Source organism: Emydura macquarii, unplaced genomic scaffold (assembly GCF_026122565.2).
Source record: "Emydura macquarii macquarii isolate MOO-44397 ecotype Brisbane River unplaced genomic scaffold, CSIRO-AGI_Emac_v2 contig_629, whole genome shotgun sequence".
Lineage (NCBI taxonomy): Eukaryota > Metazoa > Chordata > Testudines > Chelidae > Emydura > Emydura macquarii.
Window position 1 is genome coordinate 7981033 of NW_027130766.1, and position 25411 is coordinate 8006443.

Consider the following 25411-nt stretch of genomic DNA (forward strand, 5'->3'; position numbering starts at 1 on the left):
GGGAGAACCCAGAGCTGGGCTAGCAGGGGGCTGTGGGTCGGGATTGAGGGGCACCGGCAGAGCTGGGGGGGTGGCAGAGCTGGGGGGAACGGCAGCGTCACTGTAAGATGCCTGGTCCCTTCCCCAGACCCTCCCTCGCGGCTGGAAACAGACCCCCCTCCCCTCGCCGCCCCGTGTCCCGGGCTGGTTCAAAGCCTTTGTGTTTCCTTCCCTGGGCACATGAGGCCCGGCTGCGGTGGGGAAGGAGCCGGGCGCCTGGTGACACGCTCAGCTCTGGCTCGGCTCCTTGCGGGAGGAGAGCCGGGGCCGGGGGTGTGGCTAGAGGCCGGTATAAAGTCCAAAGACTCTCAGCTCTCACAGTCAGCGCGGCGTCTGCCCGGGCTGAGAACAGGCTGCGACGCCCCCTCCGCTCCGTGCCTCTGGCAGGCCCCGCCGAGCCCCACCGCTTTGCCTGGCCCCCCCGGCCGGGAACGCCACTGCATCCCCTGGCCCGCGCTCGCCCTCTCTCCGCCGCCTTCCTCCGCCTGGGCCGTTACTCGCCATAGCGCCCGGTCCGTACGCCCGCTGCCATGCCCTCGGGCGGCCTCTCCGCGGTGCTGCTGCTGGCCACCATGGGGCTGTGTGTCAGCGACGAAGCCATCCACTGCCCGCCCTGCTCCGAGGAGAAGCTGGCCCGCTGCAAAGCGCCCGTGGGCTGCGAGGAGTTGGTGCGGGAGCCGGGCTGCGGGTGCTGTGCCACTTGCGCCCTGGGCAAAGGGACGCCCTGCGGGGTTTACACCGCCCGCTGCGGCTCGGGGCTCCGCTGCTACCCGCCCCGGGGGGTGGAGAAACCCCTGCACACGCTGATGCACGGCCAGGGGGTCTGCACCGAGCTGGCCGAGATCGAATCCATCCAGGAGAGCTTCCAGCCGGCAGGTAAGGGGGCCGGGTGTGCAGGAGGGCTGGGGGCCATGCACTGGGAGAGAGCCCCCTCCGCCCCTGACAGGTCAGGGCAGTCGCTGCTGAGCCCCGCGGGCTGGCGTGGAGGGGGTGAGCCGAGGGCGGGCACAGCCAGAAGGGCAGGCGTGCGTGGGACGGGACGGGACGGGATGGGAGGGGACGGGAGGGGACGTCTGTGCCTGGGCACGGCTGCAGCAGGAATACGCCCGGGGCCAGAACGGAGATGGGCTGCAGGGAGGTGTCCCTGCTGGCCCTTTAACACCCCCCCAGCACAAAGCCGCCACCCCCCAGTCCACCAGTCCCCTCCCTGAGGTGCTGGCTGGCCTCCCCCAGCCCCCTGCTCCCGCTCTGACACCGTGGTGATGGGCCCTGGTCTCAGGCAGAGCCACACCCCTCCTTGCCCAGCGATATTCCGGCCTCTGCCCGGCCGGGTGCCTGGTGCGGGGACGCAGGTGCGATGGCTGCTAGGAAGGCCACCGGCCCTCCAGCGTGTTCACTCGCTGTCCTGCATCCAGCATCCGCGCTGCGGCCAGGCTGCCTGCTGCTTTTGGCTTTGCCCTGCATAATGCACAATTTCCCCCCAAAGTCTTTAGGAAACAGACTTGCCTTCCCCCCGCATCCCCCCCCCCCCCCCCCCGTCTCCTCCAGCATTGCAGGCTCTGGCTGGGGGGCAGGCCCTGCCCGTGGAAACCTGGGATCTCCAGCCAGATGTTTTGCTGAGGGCTTCGCAGGTATCCAGGTGTGCGAGTAAGGGGCAGGGGGAGCGCGTCGACGCCGGACCCGCCAGGGCTCAGGGAGGGCCCATCAGCCCAGCCTGGTTCATGGGACAGCCGGGCTCCTTGCGTCACCTCCTCTCAGCCCAGCCACCCTCCCCTGCCAGGTTGTTGTTGTTATCAGCTTCCCTCCTTCCTCCCAGCGGCATCGCAGACTCTTGTAAGCGTCCCCGAGGCAGCTTGGGCCATTGGCACCTGGCCACCTGGCCAGATTTTGACTGGCCTGGCAGGTTTTTTTAGACTGGCCCCGCCTCTCTTGGGACCCAGACCCGCCCACAGCCTGGCCCCGCCTCTCCTGGGACTCAGACCCGCCCACAGACTGACCCCACCTCTCCTGGGACCCGGACCTGCCCCCACTGGCTGGTTTGTCTGAGCCTGAGAGGTGGCAGCCCTGCCCACTGGGTAGAGCACAGGGCTGGGGGCAGTCGAGGGGTTTTTAGGCTCTGTTACTGACTTGGATGAACTGTGGCATGTTCCTGACCCTCCCTCCAGTAAAATGAGCATCGCAGGTGGGCTAGACTGGGCAAGTGTCGCCAGTTTCCTCTGCGGCATAGACTAGCTGGAACTGCTCAGCTACGTGTCACGGGCCCAGTGCGGACAGCAAGCGCTGTGGTTAGTTAGTCTCTGTATCACCGTCGGGCCTAGGAGCCCTTTGCTGGACCACGGCCCCTTTGCGCTAGGTGCTGTACAAATCCAGAACAAAGAGCGGACACTCTCAGTAAAACCAGTGGATACAGCCAGACCAATGGGGGAGTCCATGGGAGCGAGACAATGTTGTCCAAACAGTGTAGACAGAGGCAGGGCAGGGGGATGGGGCAGCACGCGCACTGAGTGAGCAGAATGATGGCAGGGAGGAAGATTGTCCCCCATAGCACCCGTGGCAGGGAGCCGGTGCCTTGGAGCAGGACGAGATGAGCCCATGTTAGTCCCCCTATGCATTATTGCCAGGGGCTCTGGCGATTCGAGCTGGGTGGCGTTCCCAGCCCATGCCGGGGACCCCCAGACTTTCAGTGACATCCGGATAGCCTATGGCCCTTTGGAGCCACAAACCACAGGCAGCAGGCAGCCCCAGGACAGCAGGTGTCAGCCCCACCCGGCGGAGATCCACAGGGCCACGGAAAGAGACCCTCGCTGATGCTGTAGGGGGGTGCAGAGGGTCAATAGTTGGAAGGGGAGATGGCAGGTGGGCTGAGAGATGGGGGGAATGGGTGGGTTTCAGGGCTTGTCTACCCAGAGAAATGGCCGGGCCGGGCATCGCTCGGGAGATATAATAACGACTCGGCTCCACCGCCCCGTGCAGACGCGCTCGGCGAGGCACCGCCGGGCTGGCTGAGAGGAGCCGGCGCGGGACTCGCTGACCCGCTTTTGTGTTCCCTGCAGGCAGACGTGGCCGGGCAGCAGTTAATGTGTAGCTAGTACAGTAAACACGGCTCCCCAGTACCAGGAATCGCGCATCCCAGGAACAGACTCTTCCCCGGAAATCGACGGGTGGAGGGGGGGGGGGGGGGTTGGGTTGCTCTTTAAATTGCGGCCAAGGCGTGGAAATCTTTGCCCTTAACCATGGGGCCTGCGGCATGAAGGGCCAGTGCCCGCTAGAGCTGCGCACCGAGGAGGTTTGCAAGGAAGCGAGGGGGGCAGACGGCTCCTCCCTCTGCTCGGCTGCCCTTCTCCTGAGTGGTACGAAGCGGGGGCACGGTCCCACCCCCAACGTGCCCGGCCAGCGCTGCTCCTCTGACTCTGGGGTGGAAAGCACCGGCTGCTGCAGCCTGGGCTTGAAAGATCTTCTCTGAGTTCGAAAGCTCCCTCCCACCCCTGCCCCCCAAGCCACTGCCCGTGGTAGCATCACGCCCTGCCCGCGGGCACGCTGCCGATGCAGCGAGGCTGGCAGAGGAGGGAATGGGGCTGACGGAGGCGGCTGAGCACAGGCCAGGAAGGAAATGCAGCAGGGGGCAAAAGCAGAGAGAGGCGCCCGAACCGACGCGCCCCCTCTCCCCCTCGGCTCCCGACTCCCTTGAGCCTTGTTGGACTTCAGGATCTGTGTCCCCTCGTCGGAGGTTCGGGCCCGACAAAGCGCTCGGGGGCAGGAAGCCAGCCGCGGCCCTGCAAGGGGATGGTTTGTCTCCCTGGTGGCTGCCTGGCTCCATGGAATGGGCCCCTAGGAGCGGGAGACGAGCCAATGGCACATCGGGGCCTGTGAACTCAAACCGCCAGCCACGGCCCAGGGACTGGCCCCGATGTGCCATGTTTGATTATTAACCCTTCCAGCCCCGGCGCCTGCCAGCCAAGCAGCCAGTCCGGCAGCTGTACGCCCAGCCCGGCACGTGCCACGACTCTCCCCAAAGGGTGAATGGCACCAGCCCTGCATGTTGCTAGAGTGCAGCGAGGTCACCTAAAATCCCTGGCTGCCCTTCGCCCTGGGGCTGCCCCATTGGGAGCTCACTGCCCCCCCCCCCACTCCTAGACTCCCTCCTGAACGGTGCAGGGCCCGTAGGGATCCATGGGGCAGAAGGGTGCTGGGGACGTCTGCCCCGGGATGAGGCTCTGCCTATCCATCCTCCTCCCGCCTTTCGGGCTGTGTTTGCAGACGAGATTGGTGGCTGATAACAAGGTGGCTCCCAGCAGAGTAAATACAGAGATGGATGTAGACGGGGGTGTGTCTGCCCAGCCAGGCCCGGTGAATGTGGGCTGGTCTGGGAGAACATGTGCGCAGCCACTTGGGCTGGAACTGGGGCAAAGAGGAAGAGAAACCAAGAGGAATCAGCTGGCTGCAGTGTTCCATGTCCCTGGGAACCCCGCAAGTTCTCTGTTCCATCCCATGAACTGCATGCTGCAGATTCTTCTGGGGAGAAGCCAAACTGGATTAAGAGAGGCACAATAGGCCTATGGGCCCTGGCTTCTTGATTCACATCATGAGATTGGAATTTCAGCTTTTAAAAAGCAAATGAAAAACAAATGTTCCCTGCTCTTGTGGATGAAAGAAAAGCTTGAAAATATGACCAGCGCATAGCTGGTGTCTGCCTGAGTTTGCAGAGAGCCTGGATCGAGAACTCGAAGAGATGTTAGCCCATTCATCTTCATGCAGAAACCTGTTGCCTCTCCAAAGAGGAGGGGGGTGACAAACTGGGGACAGGGCCATGGCCTGGGTGGGGCCATGGGACATGCAGCTAGGGCCATGGATTGCCTTGATTCAGCGACAGACAGGATCCCCGTCTGTGCTGGAGGCACTTGGGAAACAAAAGCCCAGGCGATTTTGGGTTTGAAAAGATGCACCGTGCAGCTAAAATCTCCCAGTTTGGTTTCTTGTAACCGACAGCCTGAGCTTCTCCAAAAGCAGCTCCCCCACCCCCAGGCTTCTGCACAGCTGCATGGCTGGTCCCTGGCACACAAGGGACTCCCGGTCCATTGGCAGGAAGAGAAGGTCATTAACCCTATTGTTGCTGCAGCAGTTCCCAAATCACCAGTCAGGCCCCATCAATCATGACGATTAAAAATAAATAAATAAATGTTGGGTTCTTTGAGTCGCTGGCTGGGTTGTGAGCCCGCAGGTTTAGTGGATTTAATTTTTCCTCCACAGCCATGAGAGCTAGGAATGTACTGGGTTTTTTTTTAATGAACGCCGAGATTCTCACTTAATCACATGGCTCCCGGAGCTGGGGCTTTAGGAACCCCCTTTTCACCCCCCCAAGATATCATGACACTTGCCCTAGGAGTGGGAGTTTGCAACACTGCTGCATTAAACTCATGGTGCAAAGCCTGTGTGTAGCCAAAGAATGTTGGGGTTTGTCAGAACACAGGCGCTGCCAGACTGCACCAGATCCGAGGTCTCTCCGGTCCAGTGGCCCATCTCGGCACCGGATGCCTCAGAGGAAGGTGTCAGAACCCCATGGTCAGCAGCTGTGGGATAATCTGCCCCTCCCACATTCTCGCTCATCCTGCTCTCTGATAGCGAGAGATTAGTTTAAGCCTTGCAGTAGGAGGTTAAATATCCCTTCCAAAATTTGTCGTCTCTCATGATGCTAACTCTGGGGCTAACCAGATGTCTAGCCCCTTTTGGAATCTTGCTCACGTCTTTGCCCCACCAACTTCCTGTGGCAATGAGTTCCACTGTCTAATTTTGTCAGTTTCTGGCTGGTAGCTTTCAGCAGCGGATGCTGGTGGTGGGTGAGTGTGTGCATGGCATTCAGAATGAGGAGGTCCCTGTCTCCCCCAATACTTGGCCAATAGCTGCTAATGATTTAGTCCTGGGTAAATAATTATGGCTAGGAAATTTTGACCCTGTGGGAGTTGCATATCTATTGTGTGTCTGCTCTGGGCCTGGGGTGGAAGGAACCTCTTCCCTCCTAAACCTTACGGAAACGGGGACACCAGTGAATGAGTTAGCCCCTTGTTAGCAGCCTGAATTGCACGGGGGTCCCATCCGTGGCACCTTGCTCTCTGCTGTGTCTCTCAGCTTTTCCAGCTGCCTGCATTTAAAAGGAGCTCGTCTCAGACCTGGCGTCTGGCAAGGTGTCCCCCCCACGCTGCGGAGCGGGAGCAGGGATTATACTCGGGGCTGGCGACAGGCCACATTCGGCTGGTTTTAAGTTTGTTTATGGGACAGGCTAAAAATAGCAGCTAGGAAGAATGGAGCTAGACAGCGAGGGGAGACTGACCCAGGGTGGGAGGAACGAGCCCTTTTGGTCTGGTCCTTTCTACCTGGGGCCCGCTAGCGATCTGCCTGTCTGGGCTGCTGCTTCGCATGTCAGACCCGGAGCTGGTGCCCCCCGTCTGAGCCCTGAACTTCTCCAGCGTCCGAGGCCCCGTGCACAATTGTCCCGCGCTGACGAGCTCTCGTCCCAGCGGATGCGCTGTGTGCATCAGCCAGGCCATTTCTTCCCTTTGATCCCAAGGCTTCCAGCCGCTGGGACCTTTCCTCCGCCGGGATCCTGTCAAGAGGGGAACCGGGGAGGGGAGGAAACGCCTGGTGGTTTTCCGAGTCATGTCGCTTCAGCAAAATGGAGCTGCCAGGGAGTAAAGTGACCACCGGACCCTGCTGCCAGCGGGCGGCTGCTGAGTGCGGGTCACAGCGCAGGGAGCTCTGGCAGCCTCCCGGCTTTTTCTAGAATCATTATATTGTAACTAGCGACGGTGCAGCATTGCCTGGCACCGACCGACCGCTCCCCTCGCCCCCAGCCTGAGGCTTTACGGAGTCACGAGATAGCAAACGCGCGATCCCCGAGCCGGGGCGTTAATGGCCTGTCTCGCTGCTCTAGAGCGAGGAAATTCTGGGCACCATTTGTCGCCAGCTGACTAGTGCTGACAGATGAGGGCAGGGATACGCTCTGCCTTCCCAGGGGAGGGAGCCAGCGGGGTTATGGGAACAGAAAACCCAGACCAAGCAGCGCCAAAAAACAGAGCCGCGTTTCCCAGGATATCCCACGCATTTGAGATCTCTCGCTCTCTGTCCGTCTCTCTGTCTCCAGGTGGATCTGGCTGTCTGGGTTTTTCCATCACAGGCAGGTGTCTGAACCCCTCCCCTCTCATCCATCCCAAGCAAGCCCCTCTGAGCCGTGAGGGGGAACAAACTTTGCTTCCCCTGGAGACGCTGCTGGCGGGGGTGGGAGTGAACTAGTCTGTCTGGGGTGGGTTGGGTAAGACAGACAGACAGACCCTACATCCCTTTCTCCCTGGCCCAGCCCCCACCCCTCCCTCTCCCAGGGCTTCCTGACTCAGCCGGCCTGGCCCGCAGCACACAGGTGGGTGGGTGTCACTCTCAGGGAGATGGGGCCTGTGCACACGCTGGTGAGCAGCCACGTGCACACACGCATGCGCGCGCTGGTGCTCGTTCCGTGCTCAGGTGTGGCGTGGCTGGGATGGCAACGGGGAAGTGCCGATCACTAACAGATGAGGCAGCAGCGCCCGCCCCGTCCAGCTCCCCGCAGCCAGCTCCAGCCCTGGGCCCCTTCCTTTTGTCTCCTGCCTGACCTGCTGCCCCCTCCCCGCCTGCCCCAGCCCCGCTCATTCCTCCCAGCCGGAGCGCGGCCTCCCCCAACGCCAGCGCCTGCCAAGCGAGGGGCTCCGCCGCCAGAAAGGGCTTCTTTTCTCCTCCCGCTCGCTCACTCGCTCGCTTGTGCTGGTGCCAGGACCACACGCACTCGGTGACCGGGGGTGCTAGGCTTGGAGAGGGGAGATGCTCCGGGCCTCGCCTCTTTGGCCCGGGTGCCTGGTTTTCGGGCCCTCCCCCCACAAACCTGGCTCTATTGTTCTCAGCCCCACCCCCCCACCCCCCCCCCCGAAACCCAGAGACGGCCGGGCGTGGCTCTGCACCCCAGGGCTCTGTGAGGCTGGGCGACCCTGGGCTTTGCGGTGCTTTGGGCTGGGGGGCGGGCGTGTGCACTTGGCCCTGTTTGCAGGTGTGCGCCCCGCTCCCCCGGCTGGGAGCCGGGGTTGGTGATTCAGCGAGGAGCGCGCTGGGGTCCTTGGCGTGAAGCCGGGCCGCGGGCGGGGCCATCCTGCTACCCAGGTTGTGACTGTGCGCCGGCCAGGCCTGCTTATGCGGTGCAGGGGGCGAAGGGGCTCCCACGGGTCCTGGACGGGGTTCAGGCCAGATCTGCGGGCTCCGGGGAACAGAACTGTCTTTCGGGGCTCGGTTACGCCCACTGGGGGCGTTTGCCTGGCATGGCTGACGGCCCGGGCACCAGATCGGCGTTCCCGCACCCCGGATCTCACTCCCCCTCCAGTTTCACCTGGAGCAGGGGGAGCTAATGACCCGAGGATGGAACAAGGGAATGAGAAAGGAGCGAGCTCAGCGCAGCAGCAGGGCAGGGGTTAACTGGGGGGGGTTTATTCCCCCCACACACTGATCCTGCCTGCCTCAACCCTGGCCTGGCCGGCCCAACCAGCAGTATCACGGGGGCCCCTGCCCCCCAGTCTGCTGGGTTGTGCTGCTGGCCGGCAGGCTGCTCTGGGTTTCAGATTCTGTGGCCAGGAGTCTCAGAACGACCCCCCCAAAACCCAGCGTGCTGACGAGGTACCAGAAGCCAGGCAGGGTCTGCCAGGACAGCCAAGAGCACAGAGCAGAGGGAATGTGCTTGGCTGGGCGAGACGTGGCCTTGGGGGGAAGGGAAAGGACAGCGCAGAAGGACCCCATCCATCCCTAGCACGTCACTAGCCGCTGGCACTGGGGGGCCGCAAGGCTGGGGGGGAGCTGCTGCGGTGCTGTGGGACTGTGCAGGGAAAAGCTGGGGGGAGGGGGAGGGAAGAGGAGGTCACGGGGTTGAGGGGGGACCTAGTCTTCTGGGGCATCCGATTTCATCTGCAGGAAGAAGAATGGGAAAGGGAGCCTTGAATTCCTGGGCCAGTGTCGCCCGGGTGCGATTCCTCTGCTGTCAGGGAGCCAGGCTGAGCCGGTCACAGCTGCGAGCCTCCTCCGGGCCCTTGGGCTGGTACCACCATCTGCTGTCTCATTAGGGGATGATTGGAGGAATGTGCACGTCCCGGGCGAGCAGTCTGGGACGGAAAAGCTTGCTACCGCACATTGCGAGGGCTCTGCAATCGTGAGCGTCTTGCAGGGTTCGCGCGCTTCCACCGGTTCAAGGCTGGCCTGACGCAGGCTCCCAGTACAGCTCCTTCAGCAAAATGTACAGGCTGTGGCAATTTACAGCTGGGCGGCCGATACGGACCCCGGGGGAACATTCACAATCCATGACTAAGACAAAACAAGCCAGTACACTCCAAGCTCTCTTTCATGGTGGTGGATTTCGCTCCAGCAATTCCAGCTGATTCTTGGCTCTGTCTGGCCTCTTTCCTTCTTCCTTGGCTTGCCCCTCCTCTGCGGGGCTCGCTGCTCTCTCCCATCTCCCCTTCCCAGTGCAGCTCCTCCAGCTTCAGAAAAGGCCAACATTCAAGCCACAGCCAGACGGCTGCCCCTTGGGAAGCGCTGGCGTTACCGTGGCAAGCGGCTCCCTCCGTGGAACCAGAGCCATGTCGGGCTGGAAGGGGCCTTGCGGGTCTCCAAGCCCAGCTCCCTGCGCTGAGGCGGGACCCTGTAAACCGAGACCAGCCCGACACTTCCAGCCTGTTCTTAAAAGCCTCCAGGGACGGGGGTGCCACAGCTCCCCTTGGAAGCCTGTCCCGGGGCTCATCTGCCCCTATGGCGAGAAAGTTTCTCCTAAATCTCCCCTGCTGCAGACTAAGCCCATTGCTACTTGTTGCCGGCCGTCAGTGGACTTGGAGACCAGTTGATCCCCAGCCTTTTCCTACCAGCCCTGGACGTGCTTGGAGCCTGTTCTCAGCGCCTGTTCACAAGGCCCGGTTTTTTAGCCTTTCCTCAGCGGGCGGCGTTTCTACGCCCCCGGACTCTCTCCTACTTGTTCGTGTCTTCCCCAAAACGGGCCACCCAGAACTGGCCACAGGCCTGCAGCCAAGCAGAGCGGGACAGTGACCCCCGGGGGAGACTGGCCCTTCTCACAGCTGCGTCCCATTGCTGAGCCATCGCCTGGCTGCAGGGAAGACAAAGGTTAACGTAACAGGAGAAAGGCGTCAGCCTTTGAGAATTCCCCTGCGGGAGCAGGCTGGGGTCCGCCGGCAATGGGCTGCTATGACGGGGACCCCACCTTCCAAGGCCGGGCAGGGGGGCTGGCAGGACGTGCTCTGGTTTGGATTGCTCTTTGCGGAGAGCTGGACGTGTTGCAGGGTTGGCTGGAGCCAGCCGTGGCCGTGACCTTCAATCCTCCTGGAGCATATTCGGTTCCCTCCCTCCCCCCACGTCCATGGCTCCTGTTCAATGTTTCTGCCGTGTTGACCCGAGAGCTGTGGGAAGGCAGCAGGGCAGCGTCTGCAGGCCCTGCACCGCGATTGCTAGGACTGGCTCCTGGGAAATCAGGCCCGGCCCATGGGTGTCCCTGGCAGACATGGTCACTGCCCCCCGGGCAGAATGTGGCCACTGGAATATATCAAAGCGGGACAAAGGGCCGGAAAAGTGACACTGGCCAGTGCCGCCGGCTCTGGCTACCAGAGCTCTGGGCGCTGCCTGTCTCTGCCCAGGGCGTGCGGCGCCACCTCTACCCCAGGGTTGGACAAAAGCACATTCCCCACCCCTCGTGGCCAGAGACGGAGCAGGCGGCCTCCATTGCTCGTAGCCCTGCCGGCTTTGCCCGGCAGCCTCTCTCCGGGGAGGGGGAGCATGCAGCAGCCATGTCGAGAGTGGGACCCACAAACTCTGCCTCTTGGGGGCAGCAGCGGCTGTCGGGGCATGGGCGGGAGACCCCAGGCCCCCCGTCAGCGCTGCCTTCCCACCAAGCCCCATGCGCCTGGTTGCATCCATGCAACTCCTCTGTTTAAGGCCTCAGCCCCCTTGGTGCAGATCCAGGGTCAAATTCTGATCCCATGGAGGCCGGAGGGCGTTTGCGGCTGACGCCCGAGCAATACGCCCATGGCTTGCGTCTGTCCCGGGACAAAAGTGGGTGCTGACGCCAGTCATGGTGGTGTGAATCCAGAGCCACTCGTCTGAAATCGAGGGGCAGGCTGCACATATCCCCTGGACCCGAGAGTCAAATCTACAAATCTGATTTTGCTTCACTGCTGAGTCCCTGGCTCCCTGGGGGCTCGTGGCCCCCGAGGGCTGCGGTGTCTTCACGCTGAGTTGCACTCCCAGTGCAGTTCGGGAGGGGGGGAGGCACTGGCGGACCCCCCCCCCAGGTAGCTGTGCTGTTTGCTCAGAGCACCGGCTGAATTCTCTCCGGCCGGGCGGACATCCTTTTCCTGTTTGGTTTCTGCACCGCCCACAGCCTTGTTATTGTGAACTCTCCAGACCTTTCCTCGGCCCCCCGGGGGCTGCCCCTGCAGCAGCCAGGCGCACTCAGCCTCGCGGCTCTGCCAGCACCAAAACTGGTGTCAGCTGGCTCTACCGCCGCCCCCTTCTTGGCCGGGCCCCCCCCAAAGAGTCAAAGGCCAGGGCCTCTATCCCGTTGCCCGGTGGGCGCCGGCCAAGCAGCGCCACGCGGGGGAACGACCCAAGGTTTTTGCATTGGGCAGGATTATTCACCAGCCGTCGGAAGAAATGGGGGAAGGTCGTTTTTGAGTGGGGCTGAGACCGTGACCCGTCGCAGGCAGAGAGCAGCCAGTTCTCGCCACGCGTGATTCCAGACGGGGAGAGGGCAGGCCCGGAGTCGATGTGCATCCCCTGGAGAGACCAAGGCAGCCCAGAGCCTCCTAAAACGTGGCATGTGCTTTCTCCTTCAGCTGCTTTTCCCAACACCAGCCCTGCACCCCGATCATCAATGGAGGGCTGCGTTCTGGGACCGAGATGGGGACCTGCAGCCCATTAGGACAGCGAAGGGCTGGTGCTGGCTGGTTTGAAGCGATCAGACCCGGCGTGACAGTGGGGACCCAACCTTCCATTCACAGGCTGGCGTTGTGCCAATGGGCGGTGGCTGGGTCGATGGGGGGCTCCAGGTTCCTGGAAGACACTTTATTTTCCCGAGAGGGGGGAAGAGCTTCCCAGGCCCCAGCCGGGCGCGTGCAGCAATGCCGACCAGCCATTGTCTGTGGACCTGCTCAGGAGCCTGCCAAAATCACCGTCGGAGCAAACAGCTCCTGACCCAGCCATGGGACCCTGAGCTGTGTCGCGTGACTGCAGCCAGACAAACCAGCCCGGCCCGATTCACCACCTGGAGACAGGATCCCTGCGGCCAGGAGGGGTACGAGGGAAACAATGGCCATGCCCGTGACCCTGCCAGAGCTGCTGAGCCCTGTCCGCTAAATGCCAGGAGTTTCCATGGCCCAGGGCCTCCGGGCCGAGCCAGGGGCCAGTTGCGATGCCGCCTGTTGGGAGCGGAGGCCAGGAGGCAGCTGGACCGGTTTGGACACTTGGATGCAGTTGGCCGGCGCCCTTTCCCCCACCCGCTTCTTGGCCTTCATGCCCTTCCGAGGGGTCAGAGGTAGAAACGCCCATCACATCCTTCCCAGGCGCGTCTCCCTTGGGAACGACAGAGTCCTGCCAGCCCAGCGGCTCTGGATCCGCCTGCTCTGCCACTGACTGTGCCCCCAGCTGGGTACACAGTCCATCCAGCACGGCCGGCCTGTCAGAGCCCAGCCTGCCCCAGTTTGGAGGGGATCCTCTCCCCAGACGCATACTGAGATCCCGCCGCGGGGCTGGCTACCGGCTCGCAGCTCGTGGTGTAGCCACGCCGGGGGGCCGCCCGCGCCGTGCCTCACCACGTCACCTCAGCAGTGGCGCCACCCTGGTACAGGGTCTCTGGCCCCTGCTGGGGCAGGGGGGATCTTTGGTTTCACGTGTTCACATTTCAAGGACTTGTGCCGGTTCCTGGAAAATGACAGATTAAATGGAAAGCAAATAAACATAAAAAAAGGAGAAGAAATGTCAGCAGTGCCACATTGCGAACGTTAACCTGGCGGCTGTTCTATAAACGCTTCCCGGGGGCAGCGTGGCAGGGCTTTGCTGGTGAATCGAGGGACCCAGGGCCCTACCCACAGATTGGCCGTGCGGCCGGGCACTGGGCTGGAACTCAGGAGAGCCGGGTTCTCTTCCTGGCCTGCCGCTGGTCCCCTCCCCTCTCTGTGCCCATGTATTCCCTTTGGCTTGTCTGGTTAGACTGTCAGCTCATGTCCCATGTCCACGTGCAGCTCCTAGCACAGGGAGCCTCTGATCCTTGCCGGGGCTTGTGTAATATACATAATAATAGCAACAGGCTCAGGGCAGGAAGTTATTGTGTTTAAATCCCATTTCTGCCCTGACCCCCTCTGTGACCTTGGGGTCAAGCCAGCACCCTGCTAAGTGCCTCAGTTTCCCCATCTGTAACAGGGGTGACTCGCGGCAGAGAGGGCTGGGGGTGGCAGCTGTGAGTTAATCGTGTCTATAGAGGGCGTCCAGACGCTGGGATGGCAAAGGCTCTGAGCGTGCCCGCCAGGTAGGGCAGACCTGGAGCAAATGTCGCCCTCCATTGTCGCCTAGCCTGGATCGTCTTGACGGTCTCCTTTCATCTGAGCACCCTTCCCCCTCCCTCAGGCCTGGCATCCTCAGACCCGTTTCTCCCGGCTGGGTGCTGCATGCACACACCGGGCGCACTGGGGAGCCTGGGTTGCAGCCAGAATCCAGCTGGCATGGGGTGTATTTTTCCGAGCCATCAGCAGAGCTCTCCTGCCATAGTCGCAGCTCAGAACGAAGGCTGGGGTCTGCAGGGTGTCCTGGGCCGGGCTCCCTTCCCCCAGCTCGGATGGTCTGCTAGCGCGGAGGCATGAAGGGTGCAGCGGGCAGAGGGCGACGTTTGCGCTCGAGACAGGGTCAGATCCCCTCCGACGGAGCCTGGCGGCCGAGCACGGCCAGGGACGGAGCAGCTGCAGCGTCCATCCAGTCCAGAGCAGCGCTGGAGTCCAGGCCCGGTGCACGCACCCAGGGCTGCAGAGACGAGTCTGTGACCGGCCCGGGGCTTCTGGGACACCAAGTGATGCCTGATGTAGGACTCTCCAGGTCGAAGGCTGGTGCGCTGTGCCCTGCTGCTTCGGTTAGCCCCGCCGCTCGCCGCGCTGCTGCCTTCGGTGATTTTTAACAGCTGTCGCTATTTCAAATATGAAACCAGCTCCACCCGGCACGTCTGCAGGACGGCCGCACTGCACCGCCCCGGCCTGAGCCCCGGCGCAGGGATGCCGCTCAAAACACCCGGTGATTCTGCCACCGGGGTATCGCTCCCTGGCTGAGCGCTGAAGGGGTTGCGGGGATGGACTATAGTGAAACTGATAAGGATGCACCACGGCCCCCACCCCATTTCAGAGCTCTGATCCCACCCACCCTGTCTCTGGTGAAGAAGGTGGACCTTGTGACATCCCTGTGGCTTGGTTTAAAGCGTTCCCTTTAGCATTCTCCATGGGATCCTTGCGGGAAAGCGGCCCCCCAGGCCCTGTGAGGCACAGGCATTTGCAGTTTCCTGCATGAATGATTTTTTTCATGTCCCTCGTTTTGAAGGTTGATTGTACGTCACGTCCCTGCATTTGGGTCCTGGCAGGTCGAGAGGTGCGATTATGTGAGATGAATGATGCTCTGAAGTGCCGGGGGAGCTAACCTTAGCGAGGACCGTCCGGCACTGGTCCCCAGCTGGCCAAATGATCAGGCAGAGGCGCAGGGCTCAGGCAGAGCTCAGCTTTTGGCCAAGTCATCTGTAAAACTCTGCTAGAGTTTGGCAAATCAGCAACATTTCTCGCCTTCTAGTGCCATGAACCGGCTCTGTGTACAGAGGTCCCTCAGTGAAGTCAGTGCAGCTCATGTTTGCTTGTAGTGAAACCGAGCTCTTTGGTACAGAGATCTCCCGGAGGGGGTTACGTTTGGGATTTTGATTAAAACCAAATCTCACCTTGTTTCGTCCTACCAGTTCCATGTGGGAATTTTCTAAAGGAGCCCAGGGGAGCGAGGGCTGTAAATCTAACACCTCCAACAGACCCTAGCCAATATATATATATATAAAACTACAGGATTAATACAGATTTTAAAAACCCAAACTTTCTGTCGTATTGCACGTGAGAGCATTCCACCACGTTTCTTTTGGCCATTGCTTCTCCGGCTGCATTATTGATTAGTTTAAGCTGTGACTGCACTTGTAGAGTGCGACATCCTGCTCTGAGGTGCGTGGATTTACTATCATCTGTATCTTTCTGCTCTGCAGAACTGGGCTAACTATGTCACACAGTGAACAGATTTCTTGGGGTCCTTCCCGTATCTATTATAACCCAAACCAGTCGGGATAAAATCCTTCTCTGAATATTTCTAACCCTCCATAGAGTTGGGTTCTAAAAGCAGGCAGCTCTCGGGGTGGAGGAGGTGGTCAGAGCGCTTTCTTATTTCATTTGCACATCTTCAAATAGTCTGTGGCTACAGATGTGAGGATCCCCTTTGCTGACAGAGACTGATAATATGATGCAGACTTAACAAGCACGAGACCTCACTAACAGCAGTCTGTGGCTGTGAAAAGGGGTTTGAGAGGAAAGAAAGAAAAGAAAAACCGCAATGCACAGAGTGGGGAAAACGTTGTTTGAAGCAAACATGGAACTTTAATGATCCTGAAATCAGAGGAAACTGCAGCTTTTAAAAAATGCTAAACTAACCAGCTCTGGTCTCACAACAGCAATCTCCCAGCTGTCAACATCTGGTCTTGTAGTCCTGGATCCAGGCTTTATAACCCCAAAAGGGGGTGCCAAGACTCTGGAATTCAGAAACGGATCCTGCTTGAGGTTAACTTTTTTATTCCTAGAATTTTTTCCTGCCTTCCCCTTTCATGTATTTTAATGACTGGCGGTTTCTGACGTCCCAGAGCAGAGTGCATGGCTTGTGCCCGGCCAGACGAGCACTGGAAGGTCTGGAGGCTCAAACATCATGTGCAATTTCAAAGACTTGCTATGTCATCAACCCTGGCTTCTTTCCACCCTGGATGCAGCACTTTGTATCCAATTCCTTCCCCGCTGTCCCAGGGAAAGAATCGAGTTCCTTTTGCAAGTGACATCTTGGAAATGAATATAAAACACGGGGAAAAAAGTGGGTGGGGCCACACTGTGAACAGCAGAGAGCATCCTGGGGAAATCATGCTTCCCAGAATATTCTGGGCTCAGCGAGGATGTGCTGCTGGATCTCAAAGGAGCAGAAACCTTTGCCCTCAGGCGTCTGCCCCTTGGCAAAGCAGCTGGCCTTGGGCTGGGAGCAGCGTCCCAGGACGTGGGGAGGCGCCGATCCGGGTGGGTTTTCTGTGTATTTGACCAAGGCAGAGCCCAGGAGAGGATGGACTGGGGCTGCCTGGCTGGAAGGTGGAGAGGGCCTGTGTGAACAAAGCTGAGGGCAGAATCCTGCAGCTGACATGACTGGCAAACGGTTCATGGGAGTGTCCCCAAAGATGGAGCGAAGTGAACTCCCACAGCCCTTTGCTTTCGAGTTCCCTGGTTTCCGTAGAACTCTGTGTCTGAGTGTGTGGTGTGTGCACGTGTGTGGTGCGTGCCCATGCGTGTGTTCTCATGCACAATCTAAGAACATGTACAAAGAAATATCCAGAGATAACTGAGAAACTTCAGCTGGATTCAGTGAGGGTTGGAGCAACGGGACGGCTTTCAACCGCAGGTGGCGTCCGGTAACACACGGCAGCGCCAGGGAATCCAAGTTCCCATCCTGTTGGACAGACGCGTACGTTCGCCGCACTGGGTCAGATCAGCTGCAGGATCCCATCTGGCTGGTACCACCCGTGTCAGAGGAAGCTGCAGTGGCAGAACGTTTCTAACCCCTGTGCTGCAGTTATAGGCTGGCCCACGCCTCGGAGCAGGAGGTTTAATAGCCTTTCTGAAGCGCTCGCTACTATTCTACTCTTGCTAGCTATGGAAGTGTCTAGTCCCTCTTCGAATCGTGCTAAGATCTTGGCTTCAATGACGTCTTGTGGCCATGAGTCCCACAGTCTAATTATGCATCGTGTGAAGCATTTCCTTGCATCAGTTTGGAAAGGCCCAGCTTTCTGAGTCGTTGCATGTCCCCTTCTTCTGTGTGTTCTGAGACAAGAAGTGCCAGACGTCCTCCCTTCTCCAGACCATCGTTTCACAGCGAGACACAGGCAGGGGGGACGCAGCAAAAAACCTATTGAAGGGAGGCAGGCAGCAGCCGCTGGCTCCTGGGGGATGTGGGAGGCAGGCACTGGCTTCCCGCCCGGTTCGACCTCCTAGCTGGGAGGTAGAGGGCAGCTGCCCCAGTCCTGGGAAGCTGGGCGGCAGCTGCCATCTTTTTGGGAAGCCGGGTGGCAGCCGCCCGCATCCCAGCCGGTCCCAGCTCCCAGGTGGGGTTAGCAGGCCTAGTAGGAGAGCCCCTTTGCGTGACTCCAGCCATTCTAGGGACGGGCCAGGCCACGCTTCCAAGCCCAGCCTTTCCTGCGTGCTGCGCTCTCCTCATACCCAGCACTCGTCCAGCGTGGCCAGCATGGGATGCACAGACCAAGCCAGCGGGCACAGGCGGAGCTGCTGCCCGTTCAGTGCAAATACGGCTCTGGCGTCAGCAGGCGCCATGCCACCACAGCCGGCGGGATTGCCTCAGCTTGCATTTGGCCGGGGGAAACACTCACCCAAGAGCTCCCCGAGATCCGGCCCAGCAGGACCCCACGACTGGGATCTGGTTTGTGCGCGTGTGCAATGCCGGGAGAGGACACGCTGGGGTTAAACCCCTTTTCCAAGCGGCGCCAGCCTCCCTCAGAGCTCCGGCCATGCTGTTCCTGCACCCGGCTGGGGCTGGACGCCGAGACGCCCTGGGCGAGGGCTGTGCTGTGAGATGGGGCCCCTGCGTGGACCCCTCTTCGGATGCCCTTCCACCTTGCCGGGTGCACCCGACTGACGCGAAGAAGGTGCGGCTGGCTCCCTGGCCGCCTGCCTTCTGCCTGCTTGGGCCTGGCACGTATCAGTAGAAGGGGCACAGGGCGAGGAGGAGTTTGCTGTGGTTACCATCCTGGGTAGGGACCGATCTCTCGGGGACAAGCCAGACGGCGAGACGGTCACATAGCCCAGGAGAAACCGCTTCGTGGCCCAGCCGGCCCGCTGCTCGGAGCTCTGCCGCTGCTCGGAGCCTGCGGCGCCTCGTCTGTCCGATGGCGCTGAGCCACGTACCCCGCACGCCGTTACCAAAGGGAGCCGCCGGCTGCAGCTGCCTTGCGTTGCCCGGCCCGGGACACGTCTCTGCAGCGAGGAGCAGCAGGCAGGAGGCAGCCACGCTCCGGAGATATCGCACAGGCGCCCTCAGCCAAAACCCACCATTCATCACGAGCAACCCTACAATAACAAACCAACGCCTGAAACCCACCGTTCCTCACGAGCAGCCCTACAATAATAAAGCAGCGTGGAAAACAACGGGTCTTTCCATGCTTTCATTTAACCACAACAATCGCGGCTGAAAAGCTGCTGGGGCCGCACAGTGAGGGGGTGGAGGTAGCGGTGCTCATCTGGGGAGCGGGAGGAGGGCTGCAGATTGGGGGAGAAGCCCCCCAATGGCTCGGGGTGGGAAGGGGCAGGCTGTGCTGAATTGGCTCCAGTCTCCGGTGAGCTTGCGCCTGAGAGGGGCTGCTGTGCGATCCCATTTGTATCCTACAGACATTGCGGGGGACGAGGCCAACTTTTACATAACGGATGGAAACTTTTATTCAGCCCATTTGGAAAAGGGCTCGAGACCAAAAGTCTTTTGGCTCCCGGAGGAAGCAAACTGGGCAGCTGCATGAAAGAAGAGAAAAGAAGCCGGGAACTCACCCAGAAAGGGGCTGTCAGGGGGCCAGCTGGGAGCGGGATTCGGGGCCAAGGCTGGCAGGAGATGCGCTTGCAGGCTTCGCCGCTGCTGCCTCTGGAACCGGCCCGTCGGGCTGCCTCCCTGAGTGCTGCGGAGATGACCCTGCGCCGGGCTGCAGCGGCAGGCTTGAGAGGCAGACCGGGCAGCCGCCAGGCACCACGGCGGGTGAGTATCTGTTAGGCAGACTGGGCAGCTGGGCCGACGCGCGCTAGCTAGGCGCATAGATAGCTGGGCTGACACGCTAGCCACACACATAGATAGCTGTGGCTCTGGGCTGGAACTCAAGAAATTCAGCTCTTTTCCCAGCTCTGCTGCTGCTTCACTGTATGGCCTTGGGCATGTCCTTAATCTCTTTGTGCCTCAGTTCCCCCATCTATAAGGATCCTGCCTTTCTCCCACCTCGTCTCCGTTTAGACTGTCAGCTCATCAGCCTTCGTCTGTACAGCACCGAGAAGCGTGGGGCCATTCGGCACAAATTTGCTACAAATCGAGGAGGCCGATGGGCAACGTGCCGAGGAAATGCCTCGACGTTCCATGGAAAGCATCAAAACAGCACCAAGGTCTCCGGACTTTTGCCATTTAGGGCAAGAACCGTTTCTTTGGTGGAACTGGGACAATCACTCGTTCGGGTTGATGGCGAGTGTCTGTAGGTGGCCTGGAAAGCGTCTTTCCCCTTCAATGCCTGTGATTAGGGGTTGGTTCAACAGGCTGGGCCTTCACCCAGGGCTGTGAGGGGTGGCAAGAGAATCTCCGGCCACAGCCCCGCGTAAAGTTCTGAGCCAGCGCCCTGAGTCTCCTGTTCTTCTACCCTGCCTGGACACCTCCCGCGTGAACCGAGGGAGGCAGGCCCCCGGGCGGTGTGGAGCAAGGCTGGGCCAGGCTCACACACCAGTGAGAGGTGGGAGGGGTGTTCCAGCAAAGCCCTGAGACCCGCAACAGCAGCGCCTGCCCCTGCACTGCTGTGCGTCTCTGGAGCAGGGCTTGAGGCCCCGTGACTCATGAGAGCCTTGGTCTCTCTGCTGGGGCGGCCATCCGGGGCACCGCCCGTAGGTGGGGTTTTTAACGGGGGGCGTTCAGCCGGGGGGAGCTAGATGTGGGACCAAGACGCGAAGGGGGGTGTCTGTAGCAAAGGCTTTGGTTCTGACCCCTCTCTGCTCAGAGCCGGCCTGAGACCTCATTGCATACAGGCCGCCGCTGGGTGACTGCGGACAGTAGCGAGCTGCATTGCATGGGCTTGGCCAGACTCCCCTGACGGGGTTACCCGGCCGGCACGTGCCCCCAGCAGTGTGACCCTAGCCCTGACGTCCCCGGGCCTTGCGGGGGGAAGCGGCACGAAGGGCTGTGGGTGGAGGGGAGGTGGTCGGAGGCAGCCGCGGCGCCGTCTCCAGCTTCCGGGTGTCGCTCCGGGAGACTCATGCCCCAGCCGGAAGCAAAGGGCAGCCCGCCCCGCCGCTCTGCTCTGATGGCCCCTCTCTCTGTGGGTTTGGGTTTGCAGATAAGGAGGAAATCGACCACCCCAACAACAGCTTCAGCCCCTGCAGCATCCAGGACCGGAAATGTCTCCTGAAACAGCAGGCGAAAGCCCGTGAGCGGGTGAACAGCGGCGTCAAGATGAGGAGCAGCGGGAACCTGCAGCACCGGGAGGAGACGCGGCAGATAGTGAGACGCCCCTTCCGCTCCCCGTGCAGCCCCTTCCCTTTGGCGTGGGGGGATGTGATCGCCCCCTTCAGCCCGTGGCCAGCGGGTGGTTGGGGGCAGCTCTTGGGTTGCGGCGTCTGCGCCAGCGGGCGGGTCTGTCGTGCAAGCGGCTGGCCTGGGGCAGGTTTGGTTTGCCAAGTGTGCGCCGGCCTGGTTAGCCAGGGTGCCAGAGAGTCCCTGCCAGCTGCACCCCAGACACGGAAACTCCTCCCTGGGGCCGGGCTGCGCACGCCCCACGCAGAGTCCGAGGGCCTGGAAAGAAGGGCGATGTCCACCACGGTCGCCAGGCGTGCCGGGTGCTGGTGCAGGGGCTGGGCATTTCCAGACCCCCAGTGGCTGTTTTACCCTCATGCCACTTGCCTCTTGCAGCCCCCTTGCCCCTCCCGGTCAGGGGAACGCCCAAGGGAGGTGCCAGGTATTATCCTGAGCGGCTGCCCCGCTCTCCTGTGAGCTGGGCTCTGATCGATGCCTTGTGCGCAGGCCCAGGGGTCGTGCCAGAGCGAGCTGCACCGAGCGCTGGAGAGGCTGGCCGCATCGCAGACCCGGACCCACGAAGACCTGTACGTCATCCCCATCCCCAACTGCGATCGCAACGGGAACTTCAACCCCAAACAGGTACGGCCTGAGCCCCCCTCTCCTTCGCCTGCTGGGCCAGCTGCTCAGGGCATGGGCCAGCTGCAGGCCTGGCCCGTCTGTAGGGGACGAGGCGAGCCGGAGAGCGGCACAGCCCCATCTTACACCTGGGGCGGAAGCACAGGCGTGGGAATCTGGTCTCCTGGGTTCTCTCCTCACTGGATGACCTCAGGCCAGGTCCCTGGGCACGATTTTTCAAGAGCGTCCTCTAGTTTGGGGCGCTGAGCCCCCATAACTCCCTTTGATCTTGGCTCCCCTGAAAGTCAGACCCCAGGCGTCCCAAGCTGGTCACCCAAATTTAGTGGGGGACTGCTGAAAACGTAGCCTTCGCCCGCCTGTCAGAGGAGCTTGTTCTGCCACTTCCCTGCCTGGCAGGGGGATAGCCAGGCTGATTTCATTGATCACAGCCACCCGGAGAGAGCTCCGGGGTCCTGCAACGGAAGGAGCGAAGGCTGGGCAAAGAACCACTAGGAGCAGCCGCATGGTGGGGGATTCATAGGTCCCTCCAACAGCTCCCCCAGTCATGGCAGCTCCATGCTCCCAGCCCAGGGCTGGACGGGCCCCTCTGCCAGCATCGGGCTAGGCAGACATCTCTGCCAGCCAGCGCTGGGTGGGCATCGCTGCCAGCCCGGCAGGAAATAACCAGAGCCTCTGTCCCATCCCCAGTGTCACCCGGCCCTGGATGGGCAGCGTGGGAAGTGCTGGTGCGTGGACCGGAAAACTGGCCTCAAGCTGTCGGGCAGCGCGGAGCTGAAGGGGGACGTGGATTGCCAGCAGTCTGCGGACGGCGTGCGAGAGTGACTGGGCGGTAACAGGGGGACAATGAGATTTCCTTGGCGACCTGCCGAGGCCGAGCAAACCCATTGGTGCTGTTGATGAGTGGAAAGGAAGGGGACACGACCACAAAAAAATCCTCACTGGGCTGGGGGGAGACCAAGGTGGGCGAACGCCCTCGACGGAACGGCAGCCGCGCCCCCCATAAAGCAGAGCCACTCTGCCCTGCACCCGCTGCCCGCCCTGCCTTTGATTCCGCCACTGCAACCCTAACCTAGGCTCTGTGCACGGACGGAGGAACGCCCTGGCTACTGACGGGCTTGGGACTAGGCCTCCGTGACCACTAGCAACGAGTAACTCTAGGGACGTCACATCAGGGGCACGTTACCCCCCTCCTCTCCGGCCCCGGCCCTCTGGACAACATCCCAGCGTGACTCCCCCCAGCCGACTTCCTGCTCTGCTCCGGCACAGAGATGGAGAAATGCGTCTCCAGGGCTTCTGCTGACACAGGGAAGCAGGGAACCCTCTGCCAGGGCGGCAGTGTTGCATTGCACACGCGGCCCCCCCCCTCCAGCTCGCCCCGGTCCTCCTGTGCTCCCAGCGGGTGCTCTGGGGAGCTGCGGCTTTGCCCGCCCTCCGGCTGTCGGCAGGACAGGCGCGGGGGTGCACTGGAGCAGCGGGAGGGAAGGAGGGGCTCTTTCGAGATCACTTTGCCAAAGTCCAGTGAAGGAGAACAAGTGCCACAGGCCCCCGGGGCTCTCCGAGCGTTTGCCGGCTCTTAGAGACGCCTGCTCACGTCCCCGCTCAGGGCGGCTGCAGAACTGGTGGCTTCTCAGCCCTGCCCCCCCAGGTTTTGGAATGTGGTTGCACCAGGCGGTGCAGACTGTCCCCGGCTCCCAGACCCTCCTTGTGCGGCTGGGTTGAGGCACGGGGACGTTAGGCTTGTCTCTAGGGGCCCATGTCTTTGCACCCGAATCTCAGCTCTCATTGACCAAAGGAAAAAGCCAGCTGCGAGCCCCCGCGGTGACATGACCCGAGAGCGACTGACGGACGCAGCGAGCCATCCTCAGCCTGCAGAGAGCCCGAAACAATAGCCAGGGAGGGGGGCCCTGCCCCGTTCATTTCAGTGGGGGGTTAACGCCAGGGCCTGCCCGTCTGGCAGGGCTTCCCAGCAGCAGAGATGCGTGCCGTGGGCCGGTTCCCCTTCTCCCGGGCAGGTCAGGTGAGTACTTGGGGCCCCCTTGCTCCCATGGCTACCAGTCCAGGGGGAAAGGATCCTCAGCCTGCCAAAGCAGGGCACTGAAGGGCTGCCCACCAGACACCTGCCCCTGCTACCTGGGGGCAGGGCCGGGGTCCCGGAGCGCGTGTGTCTGGGAGCGGCTGGAGGGGAGCGTGCGGGGGGACAGGAGGCTTCCCAGAAGGTCGGAGGGAGGCAGGTAGCAATGGACAGACGATGCCTTCGTCTCCCGGAGGCCCCGCCCCTGGCGTGATGCGATTCGCTGAGATCTGTGCCTTTCATTGAGAGACCTTTAAAAGACCTTTTCTAGCCCTCCTGGGTGCAGAGAAAAGCTCGCCCGCGTGACCCGGGCGCACCCCACCGGCTGCAGACCCAGAACACAAATAAAATGTGACCCCCCGGCCCCCCCCGCACACCGCTGGCTTGTAAATCTCCTGGTTTCTACGCCAGCCTCGGGGCATTTTGCAGCCTGCCTCCGGGTGTGGCAAGGCCTGGAGCTGCCCCTGCCGCACGCGGAGAGAGGCCCCTGCGCTCAGCCTCATGGCGTGCGACTGCCGGGGACTGTGCGGGGTGGGGGGAGTGGGGGGTAATTCCAGCCAGGGAGCTGGGCCTGGAGCAGCGCCCCCCAGCCCTGACCCCACACGCCCAGGCACTGCCCCCAGCCCCCCCCAGCACCGACAGGCCCATTTGCTGCCATGTCCGGTAACAGGACGAGTGAGGAATATGCAGGAATGGGCCCGATCAAAGCCAAGGTTTGCAGACTCCATGTAAATTCTGCTGGGCCAATTTCAGCGGGCGGAAACCAGCCTCCCCTCCCCGGGACCAGCGGCGGCTAGAGCTGCCCAGCGCGCCTCTGGCCCTGCCATCGCCGACTCGCTTTGTAACTTCTCCTTAGCAGCAAAGAGCAAACGAGGGCGGACGGCCAGAGTCCGGCGAGTCCCGGGGCCCCGCAAGCCGTTGGCGTCCAGGTCTCTGCGGACGCCTGAGTCAGACGGCTAGTTCTGGCCGGCGGTTCAGTTGCAAGGGGTGTGTCATGGGGGGCAGCGGGTGGGTGTTGAGAAGGGCTCTCCCGGCCCTGAGAGCAGAGAGGAAACAATCTCCAGGGACAGCCGCTTCCTGCAGCAAGTGCTGGAGGAACATGAAGGCAGCGGCTCTTAGTGGAATCCCAGGGCTTTGGCGACACCCGTGGAAACATGACCCGAGCCACTTCTCCAACCCATTGCAGGCAGGCCGAGCCCCCCAGGAGGAACGTCACCGCTGGGATATGCATCTGCCCCATGCCACATGCCCAGTGGCTGTTATTGCCATGAATGCCTGTGTTCAAAGCTGGCCCCACAGCCACCAGTGCCGTGCACTTTGCATGCTGGGCTGCACTGGATTAATTCTAAACCAGGGGCTCTCAGCACCGCGGACCCCTTCCCATCCAGCTGGCTTCACCGCGGCTGCGTGGAGCTCCGGGACTGGAGTTATAGCTGCATTCCCAGCTTTGTGGATACTCCCACAGCGTCTCCTCGTCCTCCTGGGTTGGTTGGTTCCATTGCTCTGGGCTCTTACGCTGGTGCCCCTCATCGTGGTATCTGAATTGTCCACCCCACCAGACGGAAAGCCAACAGCACTAGGCATTTTTCACCCAAAAATGTCATTTTTGGCTAAATTTAAATGTTTTAAAAATGTGGTGATTTCGACTCAGTTTCATTCCGAAGCGTTCTGAGAATGTCGAAATGTTCCATTTTGACGGTTTCTCAATGGACCGCTTCAATGTTTTGGTTTTCTCCCTATTAAAACGACTTTTCAAATGGAAATTCAGGGATTTTATAGTTTAATTTTGTTTTGGGAAATTGAAGGTTTGGGCTGGTTTGGTTCTGTGGCAGAACAGAAAACATTTCAAAGCTGCAGGGTTTCCCACGAGCTGGAAAATCCAGTTCCGGCCTCGCTCTAAACCACAGTGAGATTTTTCTTCCTTGCCCGCTAGCGAGAGGGGGTCTCGGTTTTGAAAGCGGGAGGGTTACTTGTAGGAAAGTGGAAGTGCTGCTGTGAATGGGGGCTGTTGCAGGACTGCCGGGGGGGGGGGGGGGG

General features: G+C 61.2%; 1 protein-coding gene across 1 annotated transcript; it reads left to right on the plus strand.

Moving 5' to 3' along the window:
* Positions 1–399: 399 nt before the first annotated feature.
* IGFBP4 (insulin like growth factor binding protein 4) lies at positions 400–25318 on the plus strand. Its single transcript, XM_067541268.1, has 4 exons — positions 400–915; positions 20489–20652; positions 21172–21306; positions 21991–25318. Exons 1-4 carry the CDS (start codon positions 570–572, stop codon positions 22123–22125), a joined length of 780 nt encoding a protein of 259 aa, XP_067397369.1. The 5' UTR covers positions 400–569; the 3' UTR covers positions 22126–25318.
* Positions 25319–25411: the final 93 nt, after the last annotated feature.